We start from the raw sequence: 18,656 nt of genomic DNA on the forward strand, positions 1-18,656 counted from the left end.
AGTAAAGTCATGTTTCATCCGTTTGTATTCAGGTTGTATTTATGCCCATGGTTCTCAAAGTGGGGTCTGGGCTCCATGATGCACATATAACCAGGGGGCTTTTTTTTGTAAATGACATGGTGGCGGTGGAGATTACTAAGAATTAAAATGTGCAGTAATCATATGGGGTTATTTGAGAATTCTTTTCATCTGGAAGTGGTCTCTGGCTGCAAAAGGTTTAAGAACCCATGTTTTAGGTTATACCATGTTGTCCTTTTAATTATATATTTTGCACCTTATTTTACCTTTAAATTTCAAATCCACTGTCCACACAGCACTATTATTATTTTTGTTACACTACATACACACTGTGTTGTATAGATCCAGCTTTTTCCTTATTTGAAAAGGCAGTTTTCCCAGCAGCATCTATTGTTTTACCATCTGGATATCTCCTCTTCATTTGGCTGGGCTCATACTGTAGGGAACATGAAATATCCTGGAAAGGAAATGAATATCCTTTCAGAATGTAATTGCTATGGTATGTCTCTTCACATGCTTAATTACTGTGATTTTAGAAGCCGTAAGGTACTGAACGTGCTATTTGAAGGCAGCAGAATTGAATTTGGTGAATTAAAATGTTCACCAGGCGATTCTCAGGAGGGTTTGTGCGGAGAAAACAAAGGAGAAGCTGAGTGATAGCAAATTGTGTAATCTTCAGATTTCATCCTATCAATCAATTAATCTTAACATTTTGAGATTACTACAGAGAGTGTTGGAAGGCTTCAGTATGTGTGACCTTTTGGTCAGGTAAAATAAGTGGATATAGTTTAGTCTAGGTCTTTTGTCTGGGCCATTATCTTTTTAAAACTGTTAATCACTTCTGCTCTTTGAAAACTAAATATAGCACAATAGTTAATTGGCTGTACCTTCTGTAGCTTCTTAACTCTTTATGTAACGCCGGAATTGTTGGTACACTTTAAAAGAAAAGAAAATGTGTAAAATAAACATTATGATTCATGTTTATCATTCAAACAATTGAATAAAGCACTTCGTATTCCTCTGAACAGAGGTCATCCTTATAATGTAAAGTTACACACATTATCCATTTGTCTTCCATAGCTATGGAGAACAACCAGTGCTTTTCACACAAAGGGTTAACATAAAGGGTCACCTGTAAAGGTTCAAGACAAATACTGCACTTGCACAAACTTAGGAATATAACAGAGCTTGAAATTGTCTACAAGGTTTCCAACATTGTTACCTACTATAGTTAGAGGCTCAGACCTTTTATTTTCTCCAGCGGTTTGCCAATAATTTGGAAAAAAATTTTTAAAAGGATATTTTTCAACCCCATACCTTGAAGCTTATCACTCATTGCGTGGGCTCATTCCTATCAAGGGTGTCAATAATTTAGCAGTTGACTATATATTCATCCAAGGATGTAAGATGCATGGTAAAATCATGGAAGATCAAAGCAAGTGTGTTATAATGTTAAAGATGTTTCACTCAACTTGATCAGTTGAATGGTATCGAATGGTGGAAAATTCACCAGTATTTATAGTTCTGCTCTTAACACCAATGATCTCATGAAAAAGATCACATGACACATTGACATCTGGAGGTGTGAACTGGTTAAAATGTTACCATGACAGTGTAGTCTGCAGATGACCTTACAATGACCTGGGTGTATGCAAGCGTTCAGCTGTGTTAATTCATTTTCACTAACAACTTCCTGATCAGGGCGGTGGTCTGGCCAGAGCTTATCCTGGGAACAAGGGAGTCCATTACAAGGCGACATATATTTACATTTATTCATTATCAGACGCTTTTATCCAAAGCCACTTACAAATGAGGAAATATAAGCAACACGATGTGTGTGTGTGTGTGTGTGTGTGTGTGTGTGTGTGTGTGTGTGTGTATATATATATATATATGTATATATATATATATATATGTGTGTGTGTGTGTGTGTGTGTGTGTGTGTGTGTGTGTGTATAAAATGGATAAAGCAGAGGACAATACAAGTAGTGCTATCATACAAGATTTTTTAATTGTGTTCTAGAGAAGCAAAGTGCGCAGAGTAAAGGTGTAAGAGCCAGTGTAATGGCAGAATGTTTTGTTTTTGTTTTTTTGTTTTTGTGTTGAGCGAGGGGGCGGGGGGGCGGGTGGGGGGGGGCACTTGGCAGATGGAGGGGGATGTGGACAAGTTAAGGATTAATTAGGTGTTCATGGAAGAGGTGGGTCTTTAGCCGTTTTTTTTTTTGGGACAGGTTCTGCTGTCCGGATTGAGGTTGGAAGTTCATTCCACCACTGAGGGACAGTCAGTCTGAAGGTTCTGGAAAGGGTTGTCATGCCTCGCTGAGTAGGCACTAAGGGATCATTAACTGATCGCAGTTTGCGTGAGAGAACATAAACTTCATGGAGTATGTGTCGAGGTAGGGGTATGATGTTCCAGACAAGGTCTTGTACGTGGCATCAAGGTGTTGAATTGGACACGGGTGGCTACAGAATGCCAATGGAGAGAGAAGAGGAGGGGTGTGACATAGGTTATTTTGGTCTGGTTGAAAACAAGGCATGCTGCAGCATTCTGAATCCTCTGAAGGGGTTTGTTGGAACTGGCTGGGAGGCCTGGGAATAGTACGTCGCAATAGTCAGTTTTGAGATAACAAGAGCTCGGACTAGTAGCTGTGTAGCCAGTTCAGTGATATAGGGTCTGATTTTCTTGATGTTGTATAGAATGAACCTACAGGATCGTGCAGTTGTTGAAATGTGGTCTGTAAAGGTCAAGTTGTCATCGAAAGTCACTCCAAGGTTTCTGGCTGTCCTGGTTGGCTTGAGTGTGGTTCAGCTAAGCTGTCCAGTGAGGTTGTGGTTGATTGAGGAGCAGGCTGGGATGACGAGAAGCTCAGCTTTTGCCAAGGTGAGCTTAAGGTCACATTCCCTCAACCAGTTTGAGATGTCAGACAGGCAGGTAGAGATGTGTGCTGAGATGGATGGATCTTCAGGCTGGAATGACAAATAGAGCTGGGTTTCATCAGCATAGAAGTGATAGGAGAAGTCATGAGCCTAAGTCACAGGCTCCAGAGAAGTAGTATAAATAGAAAAGAGCAGTGGACCCAGAACTGACCCATGGGAAACCCCAGTTGTGAGTTGCTGAGTTACAGATACTCCTCCCCTCCACAGTACCTTGACGGATCGGCCTGAGAGATAGGATTCCACCCAGCGCAGAGCTATTCTGGTGATGCCTAGACTGGAGAGAGTTGACCAGAAGATCTGATGATTCACAGTGTCAAAGGCAGCAGAGAGGTCGAGTAGGATGAGGACAGATGATCTTGAGGTTGATCTTGCTAGTTGTAAGACTTCAGTGACAGAAAACTTTAACTAGTTGGCGTCAATTGTGCATTGTGCCAGTGATCAGGATATGTTTTCTAGAAGAGGGAATTACTTTGTGACAAACAAAAGAGAAGACAATATAAACCTTATTTTTACAAACTCAACTGAGCCCAAGACCATATTTAGCTAGACCAATACACAAGACCGAGACCAAATACAAATTCCAATAGGTCCAAGTCAATACAGAAAACATCTTGAGACTGGACTTGAATCCTACAGCCCTAACATCAACATTCTTGACTCAGGTGGCTAAATGGCTCGAGGAAGGACTCATTAAAGAGAATCATAAGACCGGCTGACTGGCACAAAATCACTTTAGGCAAATTGAAAGCATAAAGTGGTCTGCATATTCAGAGAAAAACAACACTTAAGGGGAGATGTTCTCTGGATGACTCATAATGCAACAACATAGTTCTCTGCTAGAATCATTTCCCTGTGGTGTTAAACAAACAAGTCATCACCATAAATCACACCTTATATGCACCTAACTCACAGGGCATACCTACAACTACTATTGTTTTTTGTAAATGTGAACAAATGAATTTCAAGCTAAACTCATGTGCTTATGATGCTCATGGAATAGATGGCTACCTGAACAAATGCATCTGGTGCTGTTATTCAGTCCAGAGTGAGCCATGCTGCATTTGTGGTCTAGAACATTGTACTCAACATGCAAACTCAGGCAGATAATCACTCACAGAGAAGCAACAAACCACTTAACCTCAAGAGAGCAGCTCTGTGATGTTGCAATAGCTCCATGACGACTTGTCATGTGGTCTTGCATGTACCCTACACTGTGTTTTATGCATTCCATTCTTTTAGAAAAATGTGCGCCATGAGAAAGTTTCAAAGTCAATGTTGCTAGTGTTATCAGGTGTAGAAACATAAAAGTGTCCATACATAGGGGAAATTAACACTTTTAGCAAAATGTCTTCCAAAATATTTCATACTTAGTTCATATTATATATATATATATATATATATATATATATATATATATATATATATATATATATTCCCAGATAGCCTTTAAGAATGGCATGGACAAAAGAAGAATTTATTGTTATTCTCATGGCTGGATCGGGAAGCTGTCACAAGGTTGTGATGGACTTTAAGAGCTAACATGGCCAGCACATCACATGCGACACTGTTGCCAAACGTAACAAATGAACAAATTCGAAAAGACTGGAAGTGTTGCGGACCAACCGAGATATGAACGTCCACGAACATCCATTGACGAAGACACAACTGACGTGGTGCTGGCAAACATAGTCCCCTATGTATGGAGACTTTTGAGACACCCTTACTACAATAGATTCACCTTAATCATATCTGAAGCATTTGTGATGTCAGTAAAGTCCAACCATTTTCCAAACCGCTTAACGTACACAGGATCGCAGGGAGCCAGGAGCCTCTCCCAGGGGACTCGGGGCACAAGGCAGGGACACTCTGGATGGAGTGCCAACCCATCGCAGGGCACAATCACACATATTCACACACTGCAGACAATTTGGAAATGCCAATCAGCCTACAACCTAAAGCCTGTTTTGAAGACCGTATTTTTGTAAATAAATTATTCGACTAAGTGGTTCCAAAAAAAGACATTCAACCTTACAGAAGCACCTACACTTTTACACTCAGGATATCCAGATAGAATAAATATGCAAATTAGAAACAACTTCACTTCATTTCCCAGTTTAAATCTCTCTTCCATGGCATGTATTTGCATATTTGAACATGATAGGCTTTTATAGTTTTAATAATTGATCATGCAATAAGCCATGGGCTACTGCAGTTTAAGATCATTCCTAGACTACACCTCTCTAGAAGTAAATTTGCCAGGATGTTCCCGGAAAAAAGACCCGACAGGTTCTAGAAGTCATTGAGATGAGTCCACCCTGTGTCATATGTTTTAGTCGTGCCTGATGCTGGGACCATTCTGCTCTGCTGTGTTTGAGACATTCTCATATATCAGTGAAAAGGAGATATAACCTGATCCAATAATAGCAATATTTGGGGTGACCCCGGAGAATCTTTTACCACCAGAGGGTCAACTTGATGCATTGGCTTTCTCTTCTTTGTTGGCTTGACGGCTTATACGCCTACAATGGAAGTCAAACAAACCACCAACGCACCCCGAGTGGGTAGAGAGTGCAAATATTCCACCCAAGGTTCAGTTAAGAGATTTGTGGAGGTCTGGAGACCCTTCCTTTCATACTCTGAGGAGAAATTTGTTCCCAAACACTAATTGCAGACGGAACAGAGATGCATAAAGACATGCATTTTATTATCTTTTTATGATTTACATTCCGTTCAAGCACACAGTCAGTGTCGAAATACTAACGTGAAGATAGCGACATGGCTGAAAGTGCAGTTCAGTGCTGCATGGAAAGGCAATATCCATTTTATCTCCAGTCTTAATTGTTATTTGAGATATAAATCAGAGATAGAGATACCAAATCAACAGCAGAGAAGATTGTGTGTGTGTATGTGTGTGTGTGTGTGTGTGAGAGAGAGAGAGAGAGAGAGAGAGAGAATGAAAAATACAGGCCTCTTGGTGAGCAGCCAGAGGGAGGAGGAAACAGTCAGCATTTTTTTTTTTTCCAGACAACATGAATGAAGCCCCTCTGGACAGGGCTTCCTGTGCAGGGCTATAAAACAAGCCAAAAAAAAAAAAAAAATAGAGCTAGCAAACAATGCCTAGTGGGCTTACATTCCTGAGCTTTCTACCAGGTACAGCAGACACACTCATCCTCATGCGCATCCCGTTATGTGAAGAAGAAATTACAGCCGAGAGGCGTGTAAAGGTCTCTGCACTGCCTCGATCAACATGGGGGGAAAAACGTGTTTAAGGCTATAAAATGTGCAGGAAGAAATGCGATGTGATTGCGGTATTGGATGAGGTGTTGTTATGTTCAAGCAGTTCGTGATCTTTGAGTTCTGCAGGCTGGGTGGAACGCGTTTAGAATTCACTGGAGAGCAGGCAGGTCTGGCTAATGGCCCGTAAAACACTGCTGCGACTGCCTCATGAAGTAGCGCTGTTTGTTTGCTTAAGCTCTGCCTGCTCGAGCTCTGAAAAATCAACACTGCCATTAATATAATGCTTCCAATTACGATTACTGATTTGTTTTTTTTGTTGTTTGTTTTTGTGTGTGTATGTGTATACTACATGTCTACCTCTCTGGATCTTTTCAGCTGTGATTATTAATCAATGACACTATCTGTATCTGTTTAGTGCTACAAATATCTAAATTTTGCCTCAATTTCTCATCCTCAACTACATCACTCAAGTTCATAACTGGATAGCGGTTATTATTTTTGTTTGGACCATCCCACGATGATTTCTGACAAATGAAGATTGTTATATTTCCCAAAACATAAACAAACTAGTAGCCTAATTTAAACCACAGTGACCCTGACTCGAGGTGTAATGAGCGGATAGTTTGGATTGATGCATCGTTTTAAAAGTGAATTGAATCGATGCACAAATTACATATTGATTCTTATAAATTATATTAATTAGAAATCAATTATCATCAAAAAGGACAGACAACTGGTGAGTAACAATAATACATATTTTTTTAAACTGATGTTGCCGGTAGAGTTTGCCTCGCACCTCCGGGGTCGGGGGTTTGAGTCCTGCCTTCACCATGGGTGTGCAGAGCGTGTGTGTTCTCCCTCTGCTTCGGGGGTTTCCACGAAAAATGCCTTCTCTTGGAACCACCCAGTCGAATCATTTATTTACAAAAATATGGTTTTGGGTGACATTCAAAAACCATAAGCTAGTCATCTATTACAATCGTGCAAAATAGTTTCTTTTTTTTTTTTTGATCTGCATTTAGCACAACTGATTTTACTGACCCCTGTGCTCCAGGGCTTTTCCCCAGGTACTCCGGTTTCCTTCCCCAATCCAAACATATGCGCTGTAGGCTGACCTGTACGCTGACTGGCATTTCCAAATTGTCCGTAATGTGTGAATGTGTGTGCGATTGTGCCCTGCGATGGACTGGCACTCTATCCAGGGTGTCCTCTACCTTGTGCCCCGAGTTCCCTGGAACATATTCCGGGCTCCCCAACATTGACCCTGTGTAGGATAAGTGCTATGGAGAATGGATGGATGGATGGAAATTCTCTTCATCATCATCGTTCATGAATTAACGGTAAGCCTACCCCAGATTTTGAACAAAGCTGGTCACAGATCAATTGGAGGCTATTAAATCGAATCTTATCATATCGTAGCAGATTCAGTGCGTCATCAGAAAAAAAAACTAATCGTTGCCTTAAGAATAGTAATCGTATTGCATCATGTGGAAGTCCGAGGTTCACAAAGAACCACTGCTTTTTCTGCCCCTGATTTGTCTATCTTTCTCGCAAGCTTTCTGAAAAGAAAAGAAAAAAAAAGTGCACATCCTATCTGTTTAAAGTACATTATTTGTTCAGTCCGAATAGCGTATTCATCTTCAGTGACATCACTCGGATCACTGTGAACAGTGACCCTCGGTGCTCACGGTTGTGTGTGTTACATGGCAGGGTGCTGTGAGTGACTTCTCTTTGACTTGCTCGATCGTACTGATGAGTCCTCTGACACAGAACCCTCCAAGCACAGGAGATTCAGGAAACAGGAAACATCACATCTCGAGACAAAATTAGAATGAAAAGATTCAGGGTGCCAATACAATCAGCTCACATGACAACTCTCTCAGAAGCTTGTGACCTTCCTTCTTCAATTGCGTGTTTTTTAACTGCTGCTGTAAAAATAATAATAATAATAATTTAGTTGTGGCCAAAATGCTTGATTTTGCTGTGGCTTTTTTATTTTTTTATTTGCGTTTTTCTGCTTTTTTTGTGGAAAACGACTTGTCTTGGAGAAATTGCAACTGTACAGAGTTGTTTTGCACGGTCCTCGCAGTGATGTTAGTTGGTAAATGAGACCTTTTAGCTGTCCTCACGTGCGACGCACATGGATCAAAGAGGGCTTTTGCTGAACGTGCGCCGTGATGATGTCACATGGCGCGTCTTGGCTCAAATCTGTGGAAAATCTGCGACAATTAAAAAAAAATTCCAAGCTCCCCCGAATATTGTGGCGTTTGTTTGATTTTACGTTCATTTCCGCGATCACAAAAACGCTAAATCCTTTTGATGGACTGATAAACACTCTCCTGTGCTCATCCCAGGATTCTTATTCCCAATATTCTCATACTCATCATACTTTCCACACATTTAAACTGCCTTTACTCTTCTACACCTGTATACCGTAATGATTTATTATGGCACTATGATTCAGGATCATTGTGAGTCTCGAGTCAGGTTCCTCACAAGGATTTTTCCCTCATGCTGCCTCATGAGTTATTTGCCACTGTCGACTCTGGTTAACTCATTATGGATCTAAATCTACATCTCGAGTTCTGTAAAGCTGCTTTCTGACAACGTCAGTGAATATATAATATGTACTATGGTATAACTATAATAAATATTTTAAGAGATTCAATCACCCTGCTTGAGGCGTTTCAGTGATTTGTAGCAAAAGTGGGACGAATGCAAAAAATAAAATTAAATTAAACAACCAAGCTGATGTCAAAGACAGAACAGCTGCGTTTTCACCATGAGAAATGTGATGGCTCATCATTTCACGCTCAGCATCTGGCCTCACACAAGCTCCAGCCACCTCCCCAAAAAACGGATGGAAACCAGAAGGTCAGGTGGCAAACTTTTGGATCTCCTAGGCTTTAAGCATGTACACTGTGGTGACTGTTTATGCGGTTCATCACTATATTCAACTCAACTCAATATTCTAGCATCTACCGCAGGTGTTCTGACATCTGTCCTCCTCAATGGCAACAGGAGTTTCATAAAGTAGTTCAAAGGATTTTACATCGAACTCAAATCTTTCAACACCAAGAGCTGAGAGTTTCACAGTACAAAGGGTGACTCACACGTGACGCGGCTGTCAGAAGCACCCACTGACACATTAAATGCCGCCAGTCTGCAACCATATACTCATCATAACCTTTAATACTTCAACATAAAGCCTCAATGACTCAACTTACAAAGAATGAGAACGAGACCTGTTCCTATAGTAAAATCTTCCTTCGGACCAAAGCCTCCTACATGACAAGAAACCCAGCGACATGACAGACTTAGAATCCGATCGGTCAGAAGGTGTTGATTCATTTTCTATAACAGCAAAGCAATAATGGAATAAAAGACTTCAATTAAACAAATAAAATAGTAAAAATAACATCATCACTCCGCTGATAACGTCATCTTCCCTGACGGTGGTAATCTGATCAGACAAAGCGCAGTCACAAACTGGTAAAAAAAAAAAAAAATCTTCTTTTGAAATGGGTCAGTTTATTTTATTTTAGAAGATGCAAAGTGACTAAAGAAGTTAGGAAGAAAGGAGAAGTTGATGTCTGACTACAATCCTGAAATAACTACCACAGCGAACACAGTGTGTATGGAAGTTAATCAAATGCAGAACTCTTTTCAGTGTGACACTTTCAGGGCGTATTTTTGTTCCAACACATGCTGAACCACCATCAGGTCTACATTCACTCAACTCTGATCTCCATCATCCCCTAAAAGACCGATGATACGCACGTAACTGACTCCAGGACGCTTTCCCTGCCACTTACTCATAAAGGTGTTTACATGTCTGGTTCTAGTGTACACGAAGGTAATCACAGACCCCCTGAAGTTTGCGTACCGAGCAAACAGTTGTGCTGATGATGCAGTCAATCTGACTCAACACTGCATACTACAGCCTAAATCAGGGGTTCCCAAACTTTTCCAGGGCAAGGCCCCCCAAATGGCATTAACATTTGACCGAGGCCCCCCTTTTGCAAGATGTTTTTAAAACACATTAAAAATACAGACTTCTGAATGTGTCCCCCCCCTTTTTTATTAATAATTACATCTTGCATCTTCGCCTCACACCTCCAGGGTCCGGGGTTCGATTCCCGCCAGGGCCATGTGTGAGGAGTTTGCATGTTCTCCCCGTGCTGCGGGGGTTTCCTCCGGGTGCTCCGGTTTCCTCCCCCAGTCCAAAGACATGCATGGTAGGCTGACTGGCGTGTCTAAAGTGTCCGTAGTGTATGAATGAGTGTGTGTGTGAGTGTGTATGTGATTGTGCCCTGCGATGGACTGGCATCCTGTCCAGGGTGTACCCCGTCTTGTGCCCGATGCTCCCTGGGATAGGCTCCAGGTTCCCCCGCGACCCTGAAAAGGAGTAAGCGGTTGAAGATGGATGGATGGATGGATGGATGGATGGATCTTGCATCTTTACATTACATTAGATTAGGAATTGATTGTGTGTGTGTGGTTGTCTGAGAGTGAGAAAGAGAAAATCATGTATTTATTTATTTTTCACATCAAATTGTTGAGGCCCCCCGGGCGCCCCCTGGTGGCCCCCACTTTGAAAACCACTTGCCTAAATTACATACAACATACTTGGAAATAAAACTGCTTCTGTTTCCTGTTTGTGATCGAATAGCATCTGCTGATACCACCACGGAGTGTATAAAACTAAACTCTTTATGCTTGTAGCTTCCTGATGGTGGAACCATGTTCTTTATAGTTATACATATCTCTCTATTAATGTTATAATACTACAATGATACCGGATTCGCGATTCTGATTGGTCAAAAGCTCGGACTTTCACAAATCACAACTTTATATTAATCCACTCTGTCTAAAATGTTACTGGATTTTAAACAAGCACTGATACGACACATTTTTAGAAGGAGTCTCCAGTGCCGGTGTTTCGTAGCAGTCAGTTACAAGGTTTTCCGACAGGAAAGTAAGAAAGATAAAGAAAACTGTATTTTTTTATTATTATTAACTTTCAGAAAGAGAAAAAAAAAATCAGACAGATTGAGAGAACGATCATTTCTAGCTGCTGTAACATTAGCGGTGACAAGAACGACCTTGTTTTGCTGACATGCCACAACATATGTACACGTGTAACCATGAACAGATCAAATGTAATAAATTGTTAGCATTGCCAAATTGCTGTCGTATGAATAAAATAATACATTTGGGACTGTGTTATTATGGAGAATGGAGTTACATTTACTACCCTGAGTTTATTATTTTGCAATAACAGCATATTTAGTTCTCCTGTATTGCTGTAAGCTAGTACTGCTTGAGCCTTGAGTAGGATCCTTAACCCGCTCTGTTCCAGAGGTGCTGTAACACCTGTGTGCTGACCCCAAATTACTTACAAGCTGGGATTTGTAAAGAAAAATATTTCTTGCAAATATTCACACCATCCACATCCTGGGATAGGCGCAACGCTAAGCAAAGCACAGACTGAGGCCTCGTACAGCTGTTGGGTGGAATTGGGATTTTTGCGTTCCCATTATGCCCTTTCGCTCTGACTCATGGCTCCAGCATTTAACAAGAGGGTGGAACAGGAATCAGGCCTAATCTGAGCAAAAAATCTTGGCACTTCAAATCAGCAGTCTTTTCGAAAAGCAAAAACAGACCCTCCTTGCACTGGATGTTCTGCACGCATCGTCATTCAAATCAAAACAGTTACAGCAATATATATGTACACACACACACACACACACACACACACACACACACACACACTGTATATTTATATAGAAATAATTACAAGCACAATATTGAATAAATTACAAACACTTCCTTTCCTTAATTGTGCTTCATATATTTGTGACATGACGTAATGATACATGACGTAATGATTTGACCTCTCTGTTAGGACACGTTTCTTCGTAGCATATGGAAAGTATTTCCTGTAAGGCTGACGCTGTATGCACATTCTCGCCATTCAGTGTTCATATTCATATCCAGTAAGACGTCACTCACAGATACATGCTTAAGTAGGAATATTATTTCATTACATTTTTAAAGCTTCCTCTTTAATAACTTCAGTTGCATGCTTTGGCACAACAGATTCATTTTGAGCTAATGTTAACTAAGAACAATGGGAGGAACATGCTGAAACACACTGGGAACACTATGTCCGGTTGCGTGTGCAAAGATTTGCGCACCCTCAGGACAAAATACAGGCAAAACCATTTCATTTCATTTCACCACCACAAATAATTCAAATGGTTCACGCACATTTCCTTTCTTCTTGTTTCTTGTGAAATAAAAATAAAAAGGAAAATAGGAGTACAGTTTCTTTTCTTCATTCTTATGAGGAATAATGCACTTGTATATATTTTTATAATTTATTCATAATTATTATGAGTATTATGGCAAAAGATTACAAAACCAAATAAGTAACTAAATTAAATTTATTAAATATTTTTTTAAAAATAAAATGCATTTCAAAATACGCCACTTTATTTATTTATTTATTTATTTATTTATTTATTTTTTACTGATTTATGACTTTTTTCTTTCAACATGTGAATTTTAATATGGATCGTTACTCAGAACAATAATAATCCTGCACATTACATTTTATTTCTTCCTTTATTGTCAAATAAACACTTTAATATGAGAACAGAGAAATAAAACTGGAGTGAGATGAGAACTGGATGAGAAGATTTATGCATATTTATGTAAATGTATTATTTTTGTGTGAAATAAGCAGGCAGAAGATTCACTGGCTAAATCACCATCATCATTACAAATGAACTCTGTTTTGTGGCTCAAATTGGTTTTGATTTTTTTTGCCTATGGCTGTCTTTGGTCAGCTGGAAATGAAACTGGTTCTGTCCTTGTTTGCAGGTTTATGAAAATTTGTAAAGGAATTTGCCGCTTATTTAAAAAAAAAAAAAAAAAAAAAGAAGTTTTTTTTTTTTTTTTTTTTGTCTAGACCAGCAGAAAAGCAAGACCCTCAAGTTGCGATCAAATAGCAGCAGGTTCGCTTGGCACGGAGCCCTGACGTCCATCCTGCTGAAAGCAGAGTGTGTTTCTGTGTTTACAGGGAGAGCTGAGGACTGCATAACTGTGCCAGGGCCAAAGAGACAAAGAGCCAAGCCTGGCACACAGGCCATATTCCCACGCCATGGCCCTCAGGCAGCAAGTACTCTCAGTACTCTAACACTCAGAATAGGAGTTCCTCTAATCTACTGCTGGAACTTGCAGACTTAACACTGATACTTGTCTGGAAATATTGCGGGTCTGCAGGCAACACTTTCAGAGTGGACGGCTGTCAGGCAGATGGTGTTCATTTAAACCTAAACTGCAGCCAGTCTACAGTCATTTAAATAGCATTCATTTATCATCAACTAGAAAACCAATTTATACTTCAAGAAGACAAATACGGTGGTATTCACCACACACACACACACTGCATGGAGGTATCAAACTCATTCAGATGACCATAATCTATGGCTATTAATTCTTCTGTTCACTAACACCAATAACATAGGTTCTGAAAGTACAATAGGACGATTCTGTAAAAAAGAATGGCTACAGAAACTATTCCACTGAACGTAGTATAAGACATTATACCACAGTGCAGCTGAATTCTCCAAATTTTACTGGTCAGAAGGTATGCGTTATTTTTGTATAACAGCATGTCTGACAGCGTTCTGGCTGTAATATGATTAACAGGTTTAATACATTCATTCCAATAGGTTATTGTTTCTATAACAGCTCATGGGACTTGTATGGCACCTGCTGCACATAATCCGAGACTAATAATAAATGTATAAAAATAAGTAAATAAATAAAATAACAGAAAGCAAATATGTTTAAGAAAGAAAAATGTGTAGTCATTAACATAGTGAAGTAGACACTGATTTAACATTATGGAAGGAGTCTCGAGTGTCAGCACTTAGTAACTAAGTCATGGAGTTTATGCTTTTTCCAGTTTCTTGGTAAAATGACAAGCTGGGTTTTGTGTGTGTGTGTGTGTGTGTGTGTGAGTGTTTTAGAGAGAGAGAGAGAGAGAGAGAGAGAGAGAGAGAGAGAATGTAAATGATAACAGGAACTAATTTTCTCTCTGGCGTTCTAAAATCTTAACTATAAATTGTTAAAATACACATGTCGTCCATCAAGAAAAAATGTAACATTGAATTGCAAATCGTTGTGGTACAAGCGGAATAACACACTCCTGACTGTGCTGTTATGGGAAAATAATCCACATAACATCACCCCAACGTGGATTATTTTCATCTAATCACACGGTCAGGAGTGTGTTATTCCTTACATAGCTGACTAAAGGTTTTTTCAAATATATCTGTTCCAAATATTAAAAAAAATATATACTGTTAAGTATATACATGGATTTATCTGTACTAAAAGCGTACATTTCTTCTCTTCAAGTTCCATCAACATTTCTATTTTCCACATATTTGTAGGTCTCGACACTGGTTTTGGATTTGGAGTGAATCGCTGAAGCACACTAAAGACCGACAGCCGACGTCGTTTATGATTCTTTCATTTTAAACACATCTCGGGGTTGTGTCAAACGCAGCACATAGGCACTGGATTTCCACAGAGTTTCAGCCCTGAGATACACACGCATGCACTGTACAGTTACATGTGCTGTATGGAGGACAGGAAGTCGCTACTACGTAGTTTTTTTTGCAAGTTTCTGCTGTTTGGCGAACAGGCCTGTGTAGAACACATGTCTCTTAGGCCGTCCAAGATATTACAGGGTGTCCCAAAAGTCTCCATACTGCGTTTGTCAGCACCACATCTGTTGTGCCTTCGTCAGTGGATATTCGTGGACACCTACTTCTCAGAATTTGTTAATAAGTCCATCACAACCTTGCGACAGCTTCCCGATCCAGCCACGAGAATGATTTCAATACATTCTTCTTTTGTAAAAGTCGTTCTTAGAGGCTATCTATCTATCTATATATATCTATGGGCGCACGGTGGCTTAGTAGTTAGCGCGTTCGCCTCACACCTCCAGGGTCCGGGGCTCGAGTCCCGCCAGGCCATGTTTATGCGGAGTGTGCATGTTCTCCCCGTGCTGCGGGGGGACATGCATGGTAGGCTGATTGGCCGTAGTGTATGAATGGGTGTGTGAGTGTGTATGTGATTGTGCCCTGCGATGGTGACTGTACATTTGTATCATCAAGAATAGAGTCAACAAGTAACAGTGCACTGGACTGAGATGAGATGTTCAAACTGACACAGAAAAGTCAAAGAAACAAGGCAGGTTAAGAGTGAAAGCGCGGTGAAACAACAAAACCCCATCTGCAGTTCCGTAAGAACCAGGAAAAACATTTAGTGAAAGTCTTGCTCAGCATCTGACAGAGAAATCTGGCGTCGCATGTGAAGCTTCGACAGAGACAAACAGTCTTGTTTGTGTGGCAGAAAGTCAAAGTATTATTACAATCAGCAGAATCCAAAAGCTGTCCAAGGGATACAAAAATGTGACCTCACATTGCTTTTCCTTCCCTATTAATGACTTAAAATACACTGTTTGAACAGAATTAAGTTTAAGGACACTAAAAGTCTACGTAAATGTGTAGGCAAAAATGCAGCACACTCTGTATAATCTTCTCTGATGGGCAGCTGTAGATCAGGTGGTAGAGCGGGTTGTCCACTAATCGTAGGGTTGGTGGTTCGATTCCCGGCCCACATGACCCCACATACCTTGGGCAGGACACTGAACCCCAAGTTGCTCCCGATGGCAAGTTAGCGCCTTGCATGACAGCTCTGCTACCATTGGTGTGTGTGTGTGTGGGTGTGTGAGAATGAGAACCAGTGTAACGCACTTTGGAACCGGTAAGGTTAAAAAAGCACTATATACGTGCAGACCATTTATCACTACTATTGACACCTTTTGCAAAGAGCACATCATTTAAAGATGACAGTAAACTGAGTTCCTCAAGTCCTCAGAAGATTATTACTGAATAACAAACAAATTTCAAAAAGAAAAGACATAATAGGGCTGAGTTATGTGCAGGGTTTATTTTTGAAAAAAAAAAAAAAAGAATGAACATTCATTTCTGAACAAACAAGGTGTTTACTCGATCACAATGTTAAATAAAACATTCATGATTAAATAAATGAAATTCTCAGTCCTCTCCGGTGTCAAAGTGTCAGATGTGTCCATGATGAAACATAACAGAAGTGGAGTCCTGAGTGAGCTGCGTGTTTTAGTTCGTTATCTCTTGCTTTATTTAGATTCCTCTATGCCGTGTCATGGGAATATTTTCATATCTCTTAACGAATGATTGGGTAAATCAACCCAGGGCACAACTGGTTTTGCTTAATCCTGTTTCCTGGATTCTTACGAAAAGAAAAAATAAGAAATAAAAATCAGTCTGAGAGCCAAATTAGGGCATAATTCTGTTCCCACATCCTCTCCTAATGGGACACGCCCAACTTCAGACTTACTTTAGCAGCCAGGTCAAAAAAAAAAAAAAGGCCTTATAAAACATCTTAGAATAAGTACAATATATAATGTATATAACATTAATTAAAACAAAGGATAAAAAATATCAATAAAGACAGGGTCGAAAGGCACGGCAAAGTGAAGACAGCTACTCATCAGATCTCTGTAAACATTTTGAATAAGCTCACCTTGAAGCGCTCGAGCGTTCTGCAGGTTGGCGTGAAACAGCACTGGATGTCCTGACGTGATTCATAATCGGATTTTGCGAGTAAATAATCTATTGTGTGTTAGTAAAGCAGAAATTGTGCTTTAAGATGGAATGCTTGTCATCCTGAGCACTATTAGTTTCACAGAGCTGTAATGCAACATTCTCCTAGCTGTCAAAAGCGTCTGCCCCTCTCATAACAACCCCCCCCCCCCTTATCTGGAATTCACTACCTCTCCTAGAGAGGGTTAACGCTATCTTGTCACATACTTTCCCCCTATGCTTTATTTAGCCACGCTTAGCTGTGAGATATCTGAGAGAAAGGTTCTCTCGGTTTAGCGTATTGCTAAAGTAGAGGCTGGTTAACGTTCACCTCTCTCCTGGGAAAGGGATGACGGGTGTGGGGCGGAGCTAGGCGTTGTCATACTGCCGGAGCGCCTCCTCCAGCTTGCCTGTGACTTTCTGGAAGAAGCTGATCTGCTGCTGCAGGTAGTGCTGCATCTGGGCCTTGAAGTCACGCACGCGGATCTGGTGGAAGTGCTGGATCTCGGCTAGCGTGGCGAACGAGATGATGTTGCAGCGCTCGGCGATGCCGTCAGCCTGCTGCCGCTCCATCTTGCCCTCCTCCACGTGTTTCTGGCTCTCCTTCACCTTGGTCAGAGCACCTGCAGGAACACAGCAGGGGTAGACATTAGAATAATACTAAAATATATATAGAGCAAGGTGGGGAACATGAAGAGGGGTTTTTATTCTTTCTAGCTCTGTATAGAAAATTATAGTTAAATACACAAAATAAGAGGAGCATTTCTTTGTTGGTGGTTTTTTTTTTATTTAAAAATGACACATTTTTCCCCCTAGCCTAATGAATGTGCATCATGAGGTGTCATTAAGACTGGTGAGATACACGTGAAATCTGCATGTATAATAACAAAGCCGAAGATCATACAAAGTGAATTGTATAAAATCCTAAACATTGCTAAGCATTTGTGCAGTCAGGAAAAACAGCACTTACATGTCGATACTGTACGTTGGCGCATTTCTCAATAACCGAAACACCAGACGTTTTGAAATCAGACCACAGACCTTCGCAAACAATGAAGAACATTTCTCTACACATCAGTATGATTCACTGAAGTACGAATGTCAAATCCAAAAGACGACAAAACGATGAAAAAAGGCACTTCAGCAGTGTTTTCTGCTCTTACGTAATCCGTGTAGCTCTCGCAGTCACCCAGGCAGATTATTATAGGTGGAGTCATTTTTGTCGCTTGCCACGAGTGGCAGGTGAATAGTTTCTAGCTAGGAACACTACATAATACTACATCTAAGCCATGATATGATGCGAGTGTCACGTATCAGGAAACTCTGGACTCCACTTCCCATCAGCCACTGCACTGCTCTAGTTGTCACATGACCACCTGCACCTGATTCACGTCTTGGTTAATGAGCACTCATGTGTATATATAGTCCTGGTCTGCACCATGGGCTTGTCTTTCGTTGTCTTAGACCGCTGTGTTCCATGTTTCTTGATCTTGTTAGTTTATGTTTAGTTTTGCCACATTATTATGTTAAGTTGTCTTAGACTCATGTTGTTTATGTCTCAGTGTTTTGTTTCATGCCACAGTGTTTTGTCAAGTCGTCTTAGTGTCTTTGTTTCTTAGTACGTTGCTTCAATAAAAGTCATTATCTGCACCTGCTTCTGGCTCAACCACGACTCGTGACAGCGAGTTCTACACTTTTGTTTGTTTGAAAGTGTATAAAAGGTTATAATTAATATGAAAGGCAATACACACAATG

The 18,656-nt window shown here is 40.4% G+C and overlaps 1 protein-coding gene across 1 annotated transcript in view; it reads right to left on the reverse strand.

The window, feature by feature from the left end:
- Positions 1-16,208: 16,208 nt before the first annotated feature.
- Positions 16,209-18,656, reverse strand: part of snx18a (sorting nexin 18a) — a 20,340-nt gene continuing 17,892 nt past the window's right edge. Inside the window, exon 2 of the mRNA XM_053653723.1 lies at positions 16,209-17,524. Within this exon, the coding sequence (XP_053509698.1) occupies positions 17,271-17,524 (254 nt within the window). The 3' untranslated portion in view covers positions 16,209-17,270. The remainder of the gene's footprint in view (positions 17,525-18,656) is intronic.

This window comes from Ictalurus furcatus, chromosome 22 (assembly GCF_023375685.1).
Source record: "Ictalurus furcatus strain D&B chromosome 22, Billie_1.0, whole genome shotgun sequence".
In the NCBI taxonomy this organism is placed as follows: Eukaryota; Metazoa; Chordata; class Actinopteri; order Siluriformes; family Ictaluridae; genus Ictalurus; species Ictalurus furcatus.